This window comes from Bufo gargarizans, chromosome 2 (assembly GCF_014858855.1).
Source record: "Bufo gargarizans isolate SCDJY-AF-19 chromosome 2, ASM1485885v1, whole genome shotgun sequence".
NCBI classification, from domain to species: domain Eukaryota; kingdom Metazoa; phylum Chordata; class Amphibia; order Anura; family Bufonidae; genus Bufo; species Bufo gargarizans.
The window spans coordinates 495741992-495760296 of record NC_058081.1 but is presented as its reverse complement, the minus strand read 5'-3'; the positions used below and the strand labels follow the sequence as shown (position 1 = coordinate 495760296).

Sequence of the window (18305 nt, the reverse complement as noted above, 5' to 3'; positions counted from 1 at the left end):
AAAAAAAGGATATCCTCAAGTTGTCTTATTGGGGGCTGTGTGTGGGAAAGCTGGGTGACAGCCACTAGGTTTCACACCTAGCTTCCCCAAATTGCTGGAGGTCATACCGCATTTGAGCCGTTACGTACCCAGCCCCTGTCATACTGCATTGCTATGAATATATGATGGGCAGCTTTTTAAAGGGACATGCTCCTGGTAGAATGACTTCTCAGTCTGTCTTGTCTTTCTGTGTCCACAGCTCCAGAAGCAGCTGTCAGAACTGGACGAGGACGATCTGTGCTATGAGTTTAGACGGGAGAGGTTCACAGTTCATCGCACTCATCTCTACTTCCTGCACTACGAGTATGAGCCAGCGGCTGATGACACCGACGTCACACTGGTGGCACAGCTCTCAATGGACAGGTTTGGGTTCCTTCTCTGATATTGCAGCTACCTATGGAGACCACTAGGAGGAGCTCACTGCTTGTAGATTTATACAGCTCACAGTAGTATAAATACTTATAAAGTCAGCTCCCCCTAGTGGTGGCTGCGTGCAGCCATAATTATATCATTCATCAAGTTAGGAATGCAAACAAGTTTTTAAACCTTTCTATTGCAGTGATTAATATAAGGACATAGACCCCCTAGGGTGTTTTGTTTCCTCTCTGTTGAGGTTCTTCTCTCTTCTTGTAGGCTCCAGATGCTTGAGGCTATCTGCAAGCATTGGGAGGGCCCCATCAGCCTAGCTCTGTACCTCTCAGACGCTGAAGCTCAGCAGTTCCTACGTTATGCACAGGGTTCTGAGGTGCTGCTAAACCGACGCAATGTGGGATACCACATCGTTTACAAAGAAGGACAATTCTACCCGGTCAACCTGCTGAGGAATGTGGCCATGAAACACGTCAGCACCCCATACATGTTCCTCTCTGATATAGACTTCCTACCCATGTATGGACTCTATGAGAGCCTCAGGTAATGACGGTAGAGGCAAAAGATATCAGTAAAGATCCGTACAGTTTTACCACCATGTGCAAAGCTTGTTCATAGCCAGAGGGGCAGTACTGTATTACTGAGTTATATTCTTGTAGATAGGGGGCAGTATTGTAGTAGTTACATTCTTGTACATAGGGGGTCACTATTATAGCAGTTATATTCTTATCTATCGGGCAGTATTATGGTAGTTATATACTTGTACATAGGAGCCGGTATTATAGTAGTTATATTCTTATCTAGCGGGGCAATAATATACTAGTTATATTCTTGTATATAGGAGACAGTATTATAGTAGTTATATTCTTGTATATCAGAGCAGTATTATAGTAGTTATATTGTTGTACATAGGAGCCAGTATTATAGTAGTTATATTCTTGTATATCAGCAGTATTATAGTAGTTATATTTTTATCTATGGGGCAGTATTATAGTAGTTATATTCTTGTACATAGGAATAGTATTATAGTAGTTTCATTCTTGTACATAGGAGGCAGTATTTTGGTAGTTATATTCTTGTATGTAGAGACAGTATTATAGTAGTTATATTCGTGTATGTAGGCGCAGTTTTATAGTAGTCATATACTTGTATATATGGGCAGTATTATAGTAGTTATACTCTTGTACATAGTAGGCAGTATTATGGTAGTTATATTCTTGTATGTAGAGACCGTATTATAGTAGTTATATTCTTGTACGTAGGGACAGTATTATAGTACTTATATTCTTGTACATAGGAGGCAGTATTATAGTAGTTATATAATTGAACATAGGAGGCAGTACTATAGTACAGTAGTTTTTTTTTTATTGGGATCTGTTTTAGCTTGGTCTTTTCATGTGAGGAATACTATTTTGATGTTATTTCAATAAATTCATATTTCTCTGAGAATAAAATAATGAGAATTTTAATACATTTCTACCTAATATCTGTGCAAATTGCTGGTTTCCAATTGTGATAATATGTTTGTAAGCACATACTAAAAATTATGCCTGAACAGACACAACCCATTAGGACATATTATACGAACATCTTCTGAGGCTTCATTATTAACTTCACTGAGTGTTTGATGTTTCACCCCTTTGGGATAAAATATATACTTAGTATCTTGCACAGTAAATTGTATATTGATGTTATAGTGTGCTAAAGCTCCCACCAGTGGTGGGTTTAGGAACTTCAATCAAAAATACATTCACATTTGTTTACAGAGCTAAAGTATAAAGTACATGTATGTACTGTACAGATGTAGCAGAGCTTAATGCGTTATGTATTCTTTGTGCACAGTGTTAGGGCTCATGCACACGAACGTATTTTCTTTCCGCTTCTGTTCCGTTTTTTTTGCTGACCGTATGCGGAACCATTCACTTCAATGGGTCCGCAAAAACAACGGAAGGTACTACATGTACATTCTGTTTCCGTATTTCCGTTCCACAAAAAAGTAGTGCATGTCCTATTATTGTCCGCAAATCACGGTCCGAGGCCCCATTCAAGTCAATGGGTCCGCAAAAAATACGGAACGCACACGGAACACATCCATATGTCATCCGTATTTTGCGGATCCATACTGTAATAATGCTATGCCCAGCCCATATTGCTCATGTGTTTGGTGATTAATAAGTTACTGTTTCCGTTTCCGATCCCCAAAAAACGGATCAAATACGGAAACCATACGGATATATTTTGTGCAATAACGGAACTGAAGAGGACTTAAATCAGAGAAATAAATAACTCGGATACGGAACAACGGATCCGTAAAAAAACGGACCGCTAAACAACAACGGCCGAGTGCATGAGCCCTTAGAGACACTCTGGTAAGTTCCCTGTATTCCAGTTTCTCTACTTCCCTCTGTACACACAAATGCTATGGAGCCTGCGGTGGAAGACGCCTCCATTGCAATACATAGCGACTACCTGCAATCACCAAAGAAGGGGAACGCATTGCATGGAGATATATTTCATTGCACTAGTTGTATATATAAGTATGTGTAGTTAGCTCCCCCTATTGGTGACTGCAGTCAGCTGAAATTACATCATTTGGCAGTGCTCTCAGTGGGACAGATTTTAAGCCTTGCTCTGGGCCCCTATGATTTCTGATCACACTCCTTAATGCAGCTGGTTGTCCAATCTGATTGAGAGCCAGGGGCGTTGCTAGGGTCTCAAAAGATCCGGGGCACAAGCCCCAATAAATATGCCCCCCCCCCCCCCCGCACTATGCTGTACTTGCTATACAGCGGCACTTACCTGTCACATCCAGGGCCTCCAGGTGACGTCTCCTCTCTGTCATCATCTTCTCGGTCTGGACAACTTCTCTCAGCCGCCTCGTCTCTGCAGAGTGTGACACACAGACATCTTAGCTTCCTCACTTTCTATCATTATCCCCCAACTGGAGTCCCCACAGTGTTATCCTGCTGCTTTCTATGCCAAAACCTCAACCCCCCCCCCCCTCATACCCCCAAATACTATCCTAAAGAAACATTACTGCCCCCCATAGTAATAGTGCTCCTCATAGTCCCACCAATAGTAATTCCCTTCTAGAATGCCCTTATTAGTAACACTGCCCCAACCGTGATAATGCTCCTCAACAATGCCCTCCCATATTAATAATACCCTCACAGAGTCCCTAGTAGAAATAAGGCCCCCTATTGTTCCCCCAGTGGCAATAAAGCTCCCTACAGACCCCACAGTAGTAATAAGGCCCCCATAGTGCGCTTAGTAGAAATAAGGCAGATCTACAAGACCCTCCTATAGAGCCCCCAGTAGTAATAAGAACGCCTATAATGTCCCCTGGATTTGCAGTGCCCCCTGCAGTTATAATCCTCCCTCCACCATACAGTCCCATGTATATAACATCACCTCCTCCCCAGCCGCCTCCAACGCACAATCCCATGTAAACATCACCCCCTAAGGCTACTTTCACACTTGCGTTCATGTACTTGTACAGGACGGATCCGCACCGATAATACAAACGAATGCATCCGTTCAGGACCAATTTGTTTGTATTAGATTTTAATTTCTAAGTCCCAATACGGATCCGTCCTGACTTACATTGAAAGTCAATGGGGGACGGATCCGTTTACAATTGCACCATTTTGTGTCAATGCAAAGGGATCCGTCCCCATTGACTTACATTGTCAGGACGGATGCGTTTGGCTCCGCAAGGCCATGCGGACACAAAAAACGCTGCTTGCAGCATTTTGAGGTCCGCCTCCAAAATGGAACGGGGGACCGCACGGAGCCGAACGAATGCATTCTGAATGGATCCGCATCCATTCAGAATGCATTGGGGTTAAACTGATGCATTTGGGGCCGCTTGTGAGAGCCTTGAAACGGGTCTCACAAGCGGATCACCAAACGCAAGTGTGAACGGACCCTAAACATTAAGTCCCATGTACATAAACATCATTCCCCCCCACCATCCACTTTCAACATACAGTCCCATGTAAATAACATCCCTCCCTCCCCCAGCCACCTCAAGCACACAGTTCCATGTCAATAACATCCCTCCCTTCAGCCCTAAAATACATCCCAGTTAAATAACTACAACTCCCAGTTTTTTTCTACCTCTCCCTTCACTTACCTCGCCTGTACAGACATCACTATTAGGCTCCTTCTCCTCTTGACTCCGGTGACGCGTTATACTGCCCTACCTCGTGAGATTTCCCTACCCTCTGACTTCCTGTCGCATGAGCGATGACGTCGGGGGGCGTGTCTCACTTTTCTCCATCTGCGCATGCCCAAAAGGACACTCTAGTGAAAATCTCAAGGCTGAACTTAGCAGCACGCCGGGAACCTGCGCATGCGTCTGGGAGCCGAGACGCGCCTGCGCAATGTGATGGTAGGGAAAAATTACGTCCCAGTGCGCAAGCGCCGAGGGTAAGCATGAATATCCATGCCAAAAGCACTTTTAACCCTTTGCAGGAGCTATTCTCATATTGGTTCTTGACTGATTGTCCTCCTATATATAGGTTCTATTATATAGGGGGTCTGTCTGCACAGTATATGGGGGGGTCTGTCTGCACAGTATATTTGGGGGGCTGTCTGCACAGTATATTTGGGGGGCTGTCTGCACAGTATATTTGGGGGGCTGTCTGCACAGTATATAGGGGGCTGTCTGCACATTAAATGGGGGGGCTGTCTGCGCAGTATATGGGGGGCTGTGTGCGCAGTATATGGGGGGGCTGTGTGCGCAGTATATGGGGGGGCTGTGTGCGCAGTATATGGGGGGCTGTCTGCGCAGTGTATGGGGGGGCTGTCTGCGCAGTGTATTGGGGGGCTGTCTGCGCAGTGTATTGGGGGGCTGTCTGCGCAGTGTATTGGGGGGCTGTCGCACAGTATATGGGGGGGATGTCGCACAGTATATGGGGGGGCTGTCTGCGCAGTATATGGGGGGGCTGTCTGCGCATTAAATGGGGGGCTGTCTGCGCAGTATATGGGGGGGCTGTGTGCGCAGTATATGGGGGGCTGTCTGTGCAGTATATGGGGGGGTGTCTGCTCATTATATAGGGAGGTCTGTGCAGTATATGGGGGGGGGGCTGTCTGTGCAGTATATGGGGGGGCTGTCTGTGCGGTACGGTATATTGGGGGATGTATGTGCAGCATATTTGGGGGGGGCAGTGTATTATATTTGTGGCCTGTGTGTTAGATGTGTACAACCCTATTTTAACAAAAAAATAATAAAAATTCCCTATATCTCCTATGCCATGGCATGTTTTTTGCTACGAAACTGCAGTCATCTCGTCACTTGGAGAAGGATGAGAAGCGGCCCCCATCCAGAAGGACACACCTGCCACCAAATCCGTCTCTCACTGGATTCTGTAATCCCCGTCTGCTGTGTATATGTGCACCGTCCGTCTGCTGCACTGCGTCTGTTCTGCCATTTGCTCTAACTATTTTAATAAAAAAAAATTGTGTCACAACTCTGACCAGCATGTTCTCCTATGGAACACAAAGTACCTGAAGTGGTAAGAAGAAGCCCATGTGTGAGGCCCGCGCCCTGGCGGGAGCATTGAAGGGGCATCTGACAGGTGACGAGCTGCTCCTGTGTACTGTGATCACCGCGAGTTCAGAGGTCGGCACCCATAGGCTGTCCACATGCTGTGAATTACATCTCCCATCATGCTGGTAAAGTATTATGGGAGGTGTAGTCCAAAACATCTGGAATACCAAATGCGTATGAATGAAAAGCATGGTGTGTGACTGGTCAGTAACAAGGGTTGAAGCCTTGACGTGGCGTTACTGCTCACATGTGTATCCATGTGCCAATTCAACCAATGTGAGTGACTGTAATTAATACTGATTAGGTAACTATAAATACTGTGACAATGGAGAATTAAACGACTGTATCTCCTACACACTGCTTACACCGTGACCGTATCTCCTACACACCGCTTACACTGTGACCGTATCTCCTACACACCGCTTACACTGTGACCGTATCTCCTACACACTGCTTACACCGTGACCGTATCTCCTACACACCGCTTACACTGTGACCGTATCTCCTACACACTGCTTACACCGTGACCGTATCTCCTACACACCGCTTACACCGTGACTGTATCTCCTACAAACTGCTTACACTGTGACCGTATCTCCTACACACTGCTTACACCGTGACCGTATCTCCTACACACAGCTTACACTGTGACCGTATCTCCTACACACTGCTTACACCGTGACCGTATCTCCTACACACTGCTTACACCGTGACTGTATCTCCTACAAACTGCTTACACCGTGACCGTATCTCCTACACACTGCTTACACTGTGACCGTATCTCCTACACACCGCTTACACCGTGACTGTATCTCCTACACACCGCTTACACTGTGACCGTATCTCCTACACACCGCTTACACTGTGACCGTATCTCCTACACACCGCTTACACTGTGACCGTATCTCCTACACACTGCTTACACCGTGACCGTATCTCCTACACACCGCTTACACCGTGACCGTATCTCCTACACACCGCTTACACCGTGACCGTATCTCCTACACACTGCTTACACCGTGACCGTATCTCCTACACACCGCTTACACCGCGACCGTATCTCCTACACACCGCTTACACCGTGACCGTATTTCCTACACACTGCTTACACCGTGACCGTATCTCCTACACACTGCTTACACCGTGACCGTATCTCCTACACACCGCTTACACCGTGACCGTATCTCCTACACACCGCTTACACCGTGACCGTATCTCCTACACACTGCTTACACCGTGACCGTATCACCTACACACTGCTTACACCGTGACCGTATCTCCTACACACTGCTTACACCGTGACCGTATCTCCTACACACTGCTTACACCGTGACCGTATCTCCTACACACTGCTTACACCGTGACCGTATCTCCTACACACCGCTTACACTGTGACTGTATCTCCTACACACTGCTTACACCGTGACCGTATCACCTACACACTGCTTACACCGTGACCGTATCTCACCTTTTGGACTCTTGTACACGACTATATGCACTAAAACATGTATAGTGATAGTTAACGGGCGATATTGATCGTGCGTACAGGAGCACATGGCATCTTGATGTTGTTCATGTTGTGCCTCACAATGGGCTATTGTCCCGCATTCATATGATCTATTCTCTATTCGTGCTAAACAATAGCCCCACCTGAAGCTCGACTTGCGCAGCATCATTGTAATCTAGGATTGTGTGTACTCCTGTTGGCATGATCAATGCCAGTGTGGGACATATGGCCCTCTTGTAGGGAATACAGTCGTGTGAAAGAGGCCTTAAAATGAGTTTTCTCATCTCAGACAATAGGGGCATATCGCTTGGATATGCCCCCATTGTCTTATAGCTGCTGTTCCCCGCACCTATATTGAGAACTGGTCCCCGAAATTGGAGTATGGCGCAATGCGCATGCTCTGCCGCCCTCCATTCTTCTCTATGTTAGAGTTGTGGATTAGCAAACAGTGGTCGACGGACCCCATTAAATCTGGTGTCCTCCAGCCACAGCGCTACCTGCTCCGTTCTCAATATAGGTGCGTGTCCCATCGGTGGTACCCACACCTATCAGACAATGGTTGCATATTCAAGTGATATGCCACCATTGATTGGGATACCCCTTTAACAGCAGTTAGTCCCTTGTGTGTCCATTGTGGTAATCACACTAGTTATGTCATAGCGTCATAGGGAAATCATTAATCAAACTGTTAAATTACAATTTATTAATGAATTCCTGATGATGCTGATGGACCGTGACTCCCACAAGGGCTCAAATGAAAAGGGGCAAGATTGAACAACGAACAAGCCTTTGCTGTTCATGTGCCAATCATAGGGTCTACGATCAATAAAGAGCCAACAGATAGCTCATTACTGATGGTATTGTTCATGGTTCACCTTTGGCAATAATGTAGTTTAGGGCAAAAAAAAATACCAAGGGCTTTTCAATAAACGTACAGTAGTGACCCTATGGTGGTTTTAATGTCACCACAGCGGTAGTGCCAAAGGGTACTGTTACCCTGTACCGGCCAATGAAAACACAAATACATCGAAGTTAACTATACATTTTTTTATTTTTGTATAAATTACAATATATCCATAAAAAAAAAATATATATATATACATACTATACAAAAAATAATTTTTTTTAGTGGAGTAGGACTGTCGTGTAGGTGGTTTGAGGTTGGCAATGGTAGCCCCCCTGTCCTCTTTATTCTCTGAGCTAAAAATACAGTCCACAGGAAAGGATGCAGGTTGAAATTGTGGGTTGTATAAGGGTCTGAGGAGGAGGGTACCCGAGCATGTGTAGAGGTGGTGGGGAAAATAGTGGGACGGAGAAGTAGAAAAGAGACAGAAGGGAACACATGCCCGGGGGCTGGGAATGGGAAGGTTGTCGGTAATGGTCACTGGTGTGGGATGAGGTTGTGGGGGCCGTGGCCAATTTCTGTGACACATTCTCTAAGCATGATATTAAACTCATGCAACTGCTCGGGCGTCATTGAGTCCACCAAATTGATTATGCTTACCCCATAATGGTAGTTAGGGCTGCATTGGATCGCCGACTCTGCTCCCTCCCAGCGGCGAATCAAGGCAGCACTAAACTCCTTCTGATGTTCGTCCAAACCTTCTACAGTGTTGGAAACAACCTCTACACGGTCCACATTTTGCTTTGGCACACCGGATCTCTGCATGCTCAGCAGGGCTCTTAAATTTGGATGTCAACCTAAGAGCCTCTGTTGAGCAGAGGGATCCGGTAGGGGACCCGGATTCTCCCGAGCAGATGCATGAGGGACAGGAGGTCTGGCGTTGGCGATCCATTCATTTTCCGCATCAGGAGGTTGTTCAGTCTCCAGAGTGCTGCTCTTAGTTCTGTATGAAAAAAATTAAATAAAAATTTACCTTTAAAAACACCATCCATGTCCGATGCTACGTCTACATTACACCATAAGTTGGCTGTCCAAAACAGGGTAGCCAAACGCTCTGCTGTTACAGACAGTCCCTTAAAGGGAACCTGTCACTGGGATTTTGTGTATAGAGCTGAGGGCATGGGTTGTTAGATGGCCGCTAGCACATCCTCAATACCCAGTCCCCATAGCTCTGTGTGCTCTTATTGTGTAAGAAAACAGATTTGATACATATGCAAATTAACCTGAGATGAGTCCTGTCCCTGACTCCTCTCACATACAGGACTCATCTCAGGTTAATTTGCATATGTATCAAATTGATTTTTTTAAGCAATAAAAGCACACAGAGCTATGGGGACTGGGTATTGCGGATGTGCTAGAGGCCATCTAGCAACCCATGTCCTCAGCGCTATACCCCAAATCCCGGTGACAGGTTCCCTTTAAATTACATTTCTTTTTACATTTCATTTACATTTCTTTAAAAAATATATATAATTTACCTTCTTTGTGCCATTGTGCGTCGTCGTAAACCAAGGCCGCTATATATGTACTCCCTGAGGTTGCGCCGGACCCAATCGGGACTGAACCTCCTTCTTATAGTCCATCCTGAAGCCGTCCTGGATAGATCAGCAACGCGTTGTGTAACCTGTTTAAATGTTGGGAAAAAAAAACATAACATGATGTAAGGTTAAGAACAATATGAATGTTTAAAAAAAAAATTGCTGTTCTTACAACATATCTTCTGAGACACCGCATTTAAATCCCCCCAGGTCTCAGAAAGGTCAGAACATATGTCCCTCTATGGCCGTGTAAGCAGTGTGTAGGTGATACGGTCACAGTGTAAGCAGTGTGTAGGAGATACGGTCACGGTGTAAGCAGTGTGTAGGAGATACGGTCACAGTGTAAGCAGTGTGTAGGAGATACGGTCACAGTGTAAGCAGTGTGTAGGAGATACGGTCACAGTGTAAGCGGTGTGTAGGAGATACGGTCACAGTGTAAGCGGTGTGTAGGAGATACGGTCACGGTGTAAGCGGTGTGTAGGAGATACGGTCACGGTGTAAGCAGTGTGTAGGAGATACGGTCACAGTGTAAGCAGTGTGTAGGAGATACGGTCACGGTGTAAGCAGTGTGTAGGAGATACGGTCACGGTGTAAGCAGTTTGTAGGAGATACGGTCACAGTGTAAGCAGTGTGTAGGAGATACAGTCACGGTGTAAGCAGTGTGTAGGAGATACGGTCACGGTGTAAGCAGTGTGTAGGAGATACGGTCACAGTGTAAGCAGTGTGTAGGAGATACGGTCACGGTGTAAGCGGTGTGTAGGAGATACGGTCACGGTGTAAGCAGTGTGTAGGAGATACGGTCACAGTGTAAGCAGTGTGTAGGAGATACGGTCACGGTGTAAGCAGTGTGTAGGAGATACGGTCACAGTGTAAGCAGTGTGTAGGAGATACGGTCACGGTGTAAGCGGTGTGTAGGAGATACGGTCACGGTGTAAGCAGTGTGTAGGAGATACGGTCACAGTGTAAGCAGTGTGTAGGAGATACGGTCACGGTGTAAGCAGTGTGTAGGAGATACGGTCACAGTGTAAGCGGTGTGTAGGAGATACGGTCACGGTGTAAGCGGTGTGTAGGAGATACGGTCACGGTGTAAGCGGTGTGTAGGAGATACGGTCACGGTGTAAGCAGTGTGTAGGAGATACGGTCACAGTGTAAGCAGTGTGTAGGAGATACGGTCACGGTGTAAGCAGTGTGTAGGAGATACGGTCACGGTGTAAGCAGTTTGTAGGAGATACGGTCACAGTGTAAGCAGTGTGTAGGAGATACGGTCACGGTGTAAGCAGTGTGTAGGAGATACGGTCACGGTGTAAGCAGTGTGTAGGAGATACGGTCACAGTGTAAGCAGTGTGTAGGAGATACGGTCACGGTGTAAGCGGTGTGTAGGAGATACGGTCACGGTGTAAGCAGTGTGTAGGAGATACGGTCACAGTGTAAGCAGTGTGTAGGAGATACGGTCACGGTGTAAGCAGTGTGTAGGAGATACGGTCACAGTGTAAGCGGTGTGTAGGAGATACGGTCACGGTGTAAGCGGTGTGTAGGAGATACGGTCACGGTGTAAGCGGTGTGTAGGAGATACGGTCACGGTGTAAGCAGTGTGTAGGAGATACGGTCACAGTGTAAGCAGTGTGTAGGAGATACGGTCACGGTGTAAGCAGTGTGTAGGAGATACGGTCACGGTGTAAGCAGTTTGTAGGAGATACGGTCACAGTGTAAGCAGTGTGTAGGAGATACGGTCACGGTGTAAGCAGTGTGTAGGAGATACGGTCACGGTGTAAGCAGTGTGTAGGAGATACGGTCACGGTGTAAGCAGTGTGTAGGAGATACGGTCACGGTGTAAGCAGTGTGTAGGAGATACAGTCACGGTGTAAGCAGTGTGTAGGAGATACGGTCACGGTGTAAGCAGTGTGTAGGAGATACGGTCACAGTGTAAGCAGTGTGTAGGAGATACGGTCACGGTGTAAGCGGTGTGTAGGAGATACGGTCACAGTGTAAGCGGTGTGTAGGAGATACGGTCACGGTGTAAGCGGTGTGTAGGACATACGGTCACAGTGTAAGCAGTGTGTAGGAGATACGGTCACGGTGTAAGCAGTGTGTAGGAGATACGGTCACGGTGTAAGCAGTGTGTAGGAGATACGGTCACGGTGTAAGCAGTGTGTAGGAGATACGGTCACGGTGTAAGCAGTGTGTAGGAGATACAGTCACGGTGTAAGCAGTGTGTAGGAGATACGGTCACGGTGTAAGCAGTGTGTAGGAGATACGGTCACAGTGTAAGCAGTGTGTAGGAGATACGGTCACGGTGTAAGCGGTGTGTAGGAGATACGGTCACAGTGTAAGCGGTGTGTAGGAGATACGGTCACGGTGTAAGCGGTGTGTAGGACATACGGTCACAGTGTAAGCAGTGTGTAGGAGATACGGTCACGGTGTAAGCAGTGTGTAGGAGATACGGTCACAGTGTAAGCAGTGTGTAGGAGATACGGTCACGGTGTAAGCAGTTTGTAGGAGATACGGTCACGGTGTAAGCAGTGTGTAGGAGATACGGTCACGGTGTAAGCGGTGTGTAGGAGATACGGTCACAGTGTAAGCGGTGTGTAGGAGATACGGTCACGGTGTAAGCAGTGTGTAGGAGATACGGTCACGGTGTAAGCAGTGTGTAGGAGATACGGTCACAGTGTAAGCGGTGTGTAGGAGATACGGTCACGGTGTAAGCAGTGTGTAGGAGATACAGTCGTTTAATTCTCCATTGTCACAGTATTTATAGTTACCTAATCAGTATTAATTACAGTCACTCACATTGGTTGAATTGGCACATGGATACACATGTGAGCAGTAACGCCACGTCAAGGCTTCAACCCTTGTTACTGACCAGTCACACACCATGCTTTTCATTCATACGCATTTGGTATTCCAGATGTTTTGGACTACACCTCCCATAATACTTTACCAGCATGATGGGAGATGTAATTCACAGCATGTGGACAGCCTATGGGTGCCGACCTCTGAACTCGCGGTGATCACAGTACACAGGAGCAGCTCGTCACCTGTCAGATGCCCCTTCAATGCTCCCGCCAGGGCGCGGGCCTCACACATGGGCTTCTTCTTACCACTTCAGGTACTTTGTGTTCCATAGGAGAACATGCTGGTCAGAGTTGTGACACAATTTTTTTTTATTAAAATAGTTAGAGCAAATGGCAGAACAGACGCAGTGCAGCAGACGGACGGTGCACATATACACAGCAGACGGGGATTACAGAATCCAGTGAGAGACGGATTTGGTGGCAGGTGTGTCCTTCTGGATGGGGGCCGCTTCTCATCCTTCTCCAAGTGACGAGATGACTGCAGTTTCGTAGCAAAAAACATGCCATGGCATAGGAGATATAGGGAATTTTTATTATTTTTTTGTTAAAATAGGGTTGTACACATCTAACACACAGGCCACAAATATAATACACTGCCCCCCCCAAATATGCTGCACATACATCCCCCAATATACCGTACCGCACAGACAGCCCCCCCATATACTGCACAGACAGCCCCCCCCCCATATACTGCACAGACCTCCCTATATAATGAGCAGACACCCCCCCATATACTGCACAGACAGCCCCCCATATACTGCGCACACAGCCCCCCCATATACTGCGCAGACAGCCCCCCATTTAATGCGCAGACAGCCCCCCCATATACTGCGCAGACAGCCCCCCCATATACTGTGCGACATCCCCCCCATATACTGTGCGACAGCCCCCCAATACACTGCGCAGACAGCCCCCCAATACACTGCGCAGACAGCCCCCCAATACACTGCGCAGACAGCCCCCCCATACACTGCGCAGACAGCCCCCCATATACTGCGCACACAGCCCCCCCATATACTGCGCACACAGCCCCCCCATATACTGCGCACACAGCCCCCCATATACTGCGCAGACAGCCCCCCCATTTAATGTGCAGACAGCCCCCTATATACTGTGCAGACAGCCCCCCAAATATACTGTGCAGACAGCCCCCCAAATATACTGTGCAGACAGCCCCCCAAATATACTGTGCAGACAGACCCCCCCATATACTGTGCAGACAGACCCCCTATATAATAGAACCTATATATAGGAGGACAATCAGTCAAGAACCAATATGAGAATAGCTCCTGCAAAGGGTTAAAAGTGCTTTTGGCATGGATATTCATGCTTACCCTCGGCGCTTGCGCACTGGGACGTAATTTTTCCCTACCATCACATTGCGCAGGCGCGTCTCGGCTCCCAGACGCATGCGCAGGTTCCCGGCGTGCTGCTAAGTTCAGCCTTGAGATTTTCACTAGAGTGTCCTTTTGGGCATGCGCAGATGGAGAAAAGTGAGACACGCCCCCCGACGTCATCGCTCATGCGACAGGAAGTCAGAGGGTAGGGAAATCTCACGAGGTAGGGCAGTATAACGCGTCACCGGTCCAATCCTGAACTGGGAAGAGGCGAAAGACCTTTGGTGACATCACAGGCCATGTGATCAGCAAAACAGGCTGTGATAGGATGACCTGGATGGTGACATCATCCAGGTCATCCTATCACAGCCTGTTTTGCTGATCACATGACCTGTGATGTCACCAAAGGTCCTTCGCCTGTTCCCAGTATAAGATTCAATTGTGTTTGCCGTTCTGTGTACGGCAATACAGTTGCATCTAGCAGGCAGGCAGGACATTCGGGGCCTGGGACAAAACATCCGGGGCCCAGGCCCCGAATGTTTTAACCTAGCGACGCCCCTGTTGAGAGCTCACCTCTATATTATACATTGAGCTTCTTCTTTTATTTTTAAACTAGGAAGTCGGTTGTACAGCTGGACATGAGTAACACCAAGAAGGCATTGATCATCCCTGCTTTTGAGACCCTGCGATATCGACTCTCCTTCCCAAAATCTAAAGCCGAATTACTCTCCATGTTAGATATGGGCACCTTATTCACCTTCAGGTGGGTATCAGCCTCTGGTAAACGCCTCCCATAAATCTTGAAATTTATATTGCCTGGAGGTACTCTACATCTTTAAAATCTTATGCAAATAATTCATATCATGATGTGCACTGCCTCAGTTCAACCTGTAGATGTCACTATTGCTCATATCTACATACAAAGGCTTCTAGTTGCTCTCAGTCACAACTTTTGGATAGTTAAGAAACAGTGACCCCCACAGGCCCTTAATAGGCACTACACAAAATATACCGTTTATGGCACAAGGTGTAAACTCAACATATATTTTATTTTTATTATAATATATGTTTTTATGTTTATTATACTGAATAACATAGCAAATACTTTGCTGAGCTGCTCTTGATATACAGTACATATTCTAATCGTATCCAGAGGTGCATTCAGAATTCCATCAGAACTATGCTGACGGACCTGAGATCTTACACTGCACTGTTGGAGATGTAGCCATATTCCATGACTATACTGGACCTGGTGGAAACACTAACACCTTTAATGTAGTACAGCAGTGTATGTTCTGTACATACACTAAACCAGAGACATGTGACATTTAAGGTGCTGAGATTTATAAAGGGAAAGATATATTTTAATTGCAGCTTTGGATGTGACTGGAGCACAGGACAAGGTCCGTTCATATACATAAGGAAATGTATTCCTGTTTGAACTTTGCTGTAGATCTTCAGGAGAACAACAAGATTCTCTAGAGCCTCAGATTAATTGTGCAGAGATTCCTAAGATGTAAGCAGAATCGTACACAAGATTGGAATATGTCAGCCTTAGGAAAATTACTGGGGCTTCCATACAGCAGCAGATGCTGTCATTTATTCCTGGCTCTGGATTAATGATTCTAAGGCTTTGCTTCCAAAAATCCCCCACCCCCCTTTTAGTGCTGGAGCCCAGAAGGCAGAAAGTGATATGTTTAATGTCACAAATCCTGATCCCTCCTGATGTTATGGGGCCACAAAGTGTCCAGTGGAGGCCACGTCAGGACGGGACGCAGCTGGCAAGCCATGCATTGCCTGTAATTAGCAGAGGACTGTACACATTGCAGCGGGAGGAGGTGACAACCGCATTGTAATTTTACCTCCGCAGACCTTGATGTACAGCCAGGAGAAAGCACAGCAAGAGTTTATCAGAGACTCAGACAAAATAAAGACTAACAGCTGGTGAAGAGGAAGATGTCAGTGCAATGCTAGAATTCCGTTCTCTTAAAGGGGTTCTCCAGGAATTAAGAAAATGAAAATACTTAAGTATCCTTAAGTATTCTCAAATACCTTTCATTATTGGCTCGTTTTGTCTCGGGAGCAATCATCAGGGGAAACAAAATGGCCGCTGTCCCATTAGTTCACACAAAACCTGTCCTGATCACACATGAGGACAAGTTACTTTACAACACTGAGGTAAAGAGCTGCCTCATCCTCATCCTGCTTTCTACTTGCCAGGGATTATGATCCTGTACACAGATGATAAGAACTTTAGCTGAATCTCTGGGGAATTTAGTTCATGAGGAGACATGAAGTACAGAGAGTATGGGCAGGACAGGCTGTGGTAAAGTGGGTCTGTGGTAATGGAGACTGCATACAAGTGCTGCTGCTCATTAGCCACATCCCCACCCTCCTCTCATGTCTCCTCATCTTCTCCATTCCCACAGAGATTCACCTGTATTCAGGATCATGATTCCTGACAAGCAGAGCAGACAGGAGGATGAGGCAGCACTATGGCTGATTGTGGTGAAGTAACTTGGCCTCCTTTATGATTAGGACAGGTTTTGTGTGTACTGATCGGACGGCGGCCATTTTATTTCTCCTAGTCATTGCTCCCTAGACAAAACAAGCCATTCTAACAAATGAAAGGTGTTTGTGAATATATTTATTATACAATAATATTTAAGTATTTTCGTTTTTTATTATTCCTGGAGAAACCCTTTAAAGTGTACACAATCAGCCAATGGAAAGTAGATTCCTGGGATTTTACATTGATAGTTATGGTAGGTTATCCCATCGCTGGGTGAATAGTTTCAGTACTGTGGGTGGGGGCTGCAAAACAAGGGTGCAGGGATATCCCCTGGACTGCCACACCCAATCACTGCAGAACCTGAACCACTGGCGTCCATGTGCATGTGTTGTGCCTAATATTTCCATAAATATATAAAATTAATTTTGCAATTCTGCAAACTTAAAATTTCTGAACTTTCCCTGCTTGTTTGGTGTTTGCACAAAGCTTGCTCTGGGAAGTGTCATCTTATCACCAGACATCATACAGTTAGCCGATGTAGGAAAAACAAACTCTCGCCCCCTCCCACCCCTTATTATAGGAGCCCAGCTATTAGTTGTCTGATGACAACCTTGCTGGACATAACCAGCCCTTAAAATGTCACTGTCCTTTCAGAAAATTTCCGATAGCTCATAGTGACATGTCAGAAGTTTTCATTAGTGGGGGTTCAGGTGCTGAGATCCTCTGATCGATCTCTGCAACGAAGCATCATTCGGCTGACAGTCGCAGAGGTGGTAATAGCGCTAAATGGAACATACACATATCTGCTCAGTTTTCCGGGGAGAGCCAACCAGAGCTATATTGGCACATAACCCGGCACTTCATTTTAGCAATTGTGGAAGTGAAAAGCACCTGGACCCTCATTCAAAACTTTTGCCATATCACTATGACATGTCAGACGTTTCCTGAGAGGTTGGTACCCTGTAAAGCTATGGGCCTCCTAGTCATCTGAGGTTTATCTAGTCAGGTTTGTCTAGTCACACAGTCGTACCACTTGATGTGGTCAAAATCTGCTTTACATTCTTTCTATTGTTTCCATCTTAGAGGCTTCTTCTCTGAGGTTTTCCCATGTCTTAAAACTTCTGCCTATTATATTAAATTTTTTATCCTACAGGTACCACGTCTGGACTAAGGGGCATGCTCCCACCAACTTTGCCAAATGGAGGACGGCGACAACTCCTTACCGCGTGGAATGGGAGGCAGATTTCGAACCCTATGTGGTGCTGAGACGGAATTGTCCAGAGTATGACCGAAGATTTGTTGGATTTGGGTGGAACAAAGTGTCTCACATCATGGAGTTGGATGCACAGGTGAATTATTATTGTTGAATGTCCATACAGGAGCATTGCTATAGAGGACACAGAAGTAGTGGTCACACCTGGGCTTTGGTGCCTAAAAGGGGGGGGGGGGGCAAAGGTAGGTGCATGGCCCTGTCACTGATTTCCATCAGGATCCAGAAGCTACAAGTGTCCACTATCTGGAGTTAAAGAGCAACTTCACTCAAAACCAGAAAAACTACACTTGTGGCCAATTTTCTGTACGTTAAAATTTTAAGAGCTTCAACCAATGGTCAAAAATTCTGTGCTGAATTTTTTCTTAAAGGGGTTGTTTCACTTCGGTATCATGTAGAGAAAGTAAATACAAGCTACTTACT

At 46.3% G+C, this 18305-nt stretch overlaps 1 protein-coding gene across 2 annotated transcripts in view; it reads left to right on the top strand.

Annotated features, from left to right (window-relative positions):
* Nucleotides 1-18305, top strand: part of LARGE1 (LARGE xylosyl- and glucuronyltransferase 1) — a 537914-nt gene that overhangs the window by 515346 nt on the left and 4263 nt on the right. For both annotated transcript variants that reach the window (XM_044281208.1, XM_044281209.1), the window contains exons 11-14: nt 239-402; nt 673-951; nt 14717-14863; nt 17766-17961. In XM_044281208.1, the coding sequence (XP_044137143.1) occupies nt 239-402; nt 673-951; nt 14717-14863; nt 17766-17961 (786 nt within the window). The remainder of the gene's footprint in view (nt 1-238; nt 403-672; nt 952-14716; nt 14864-17765; nt 17962-18305) is intronic.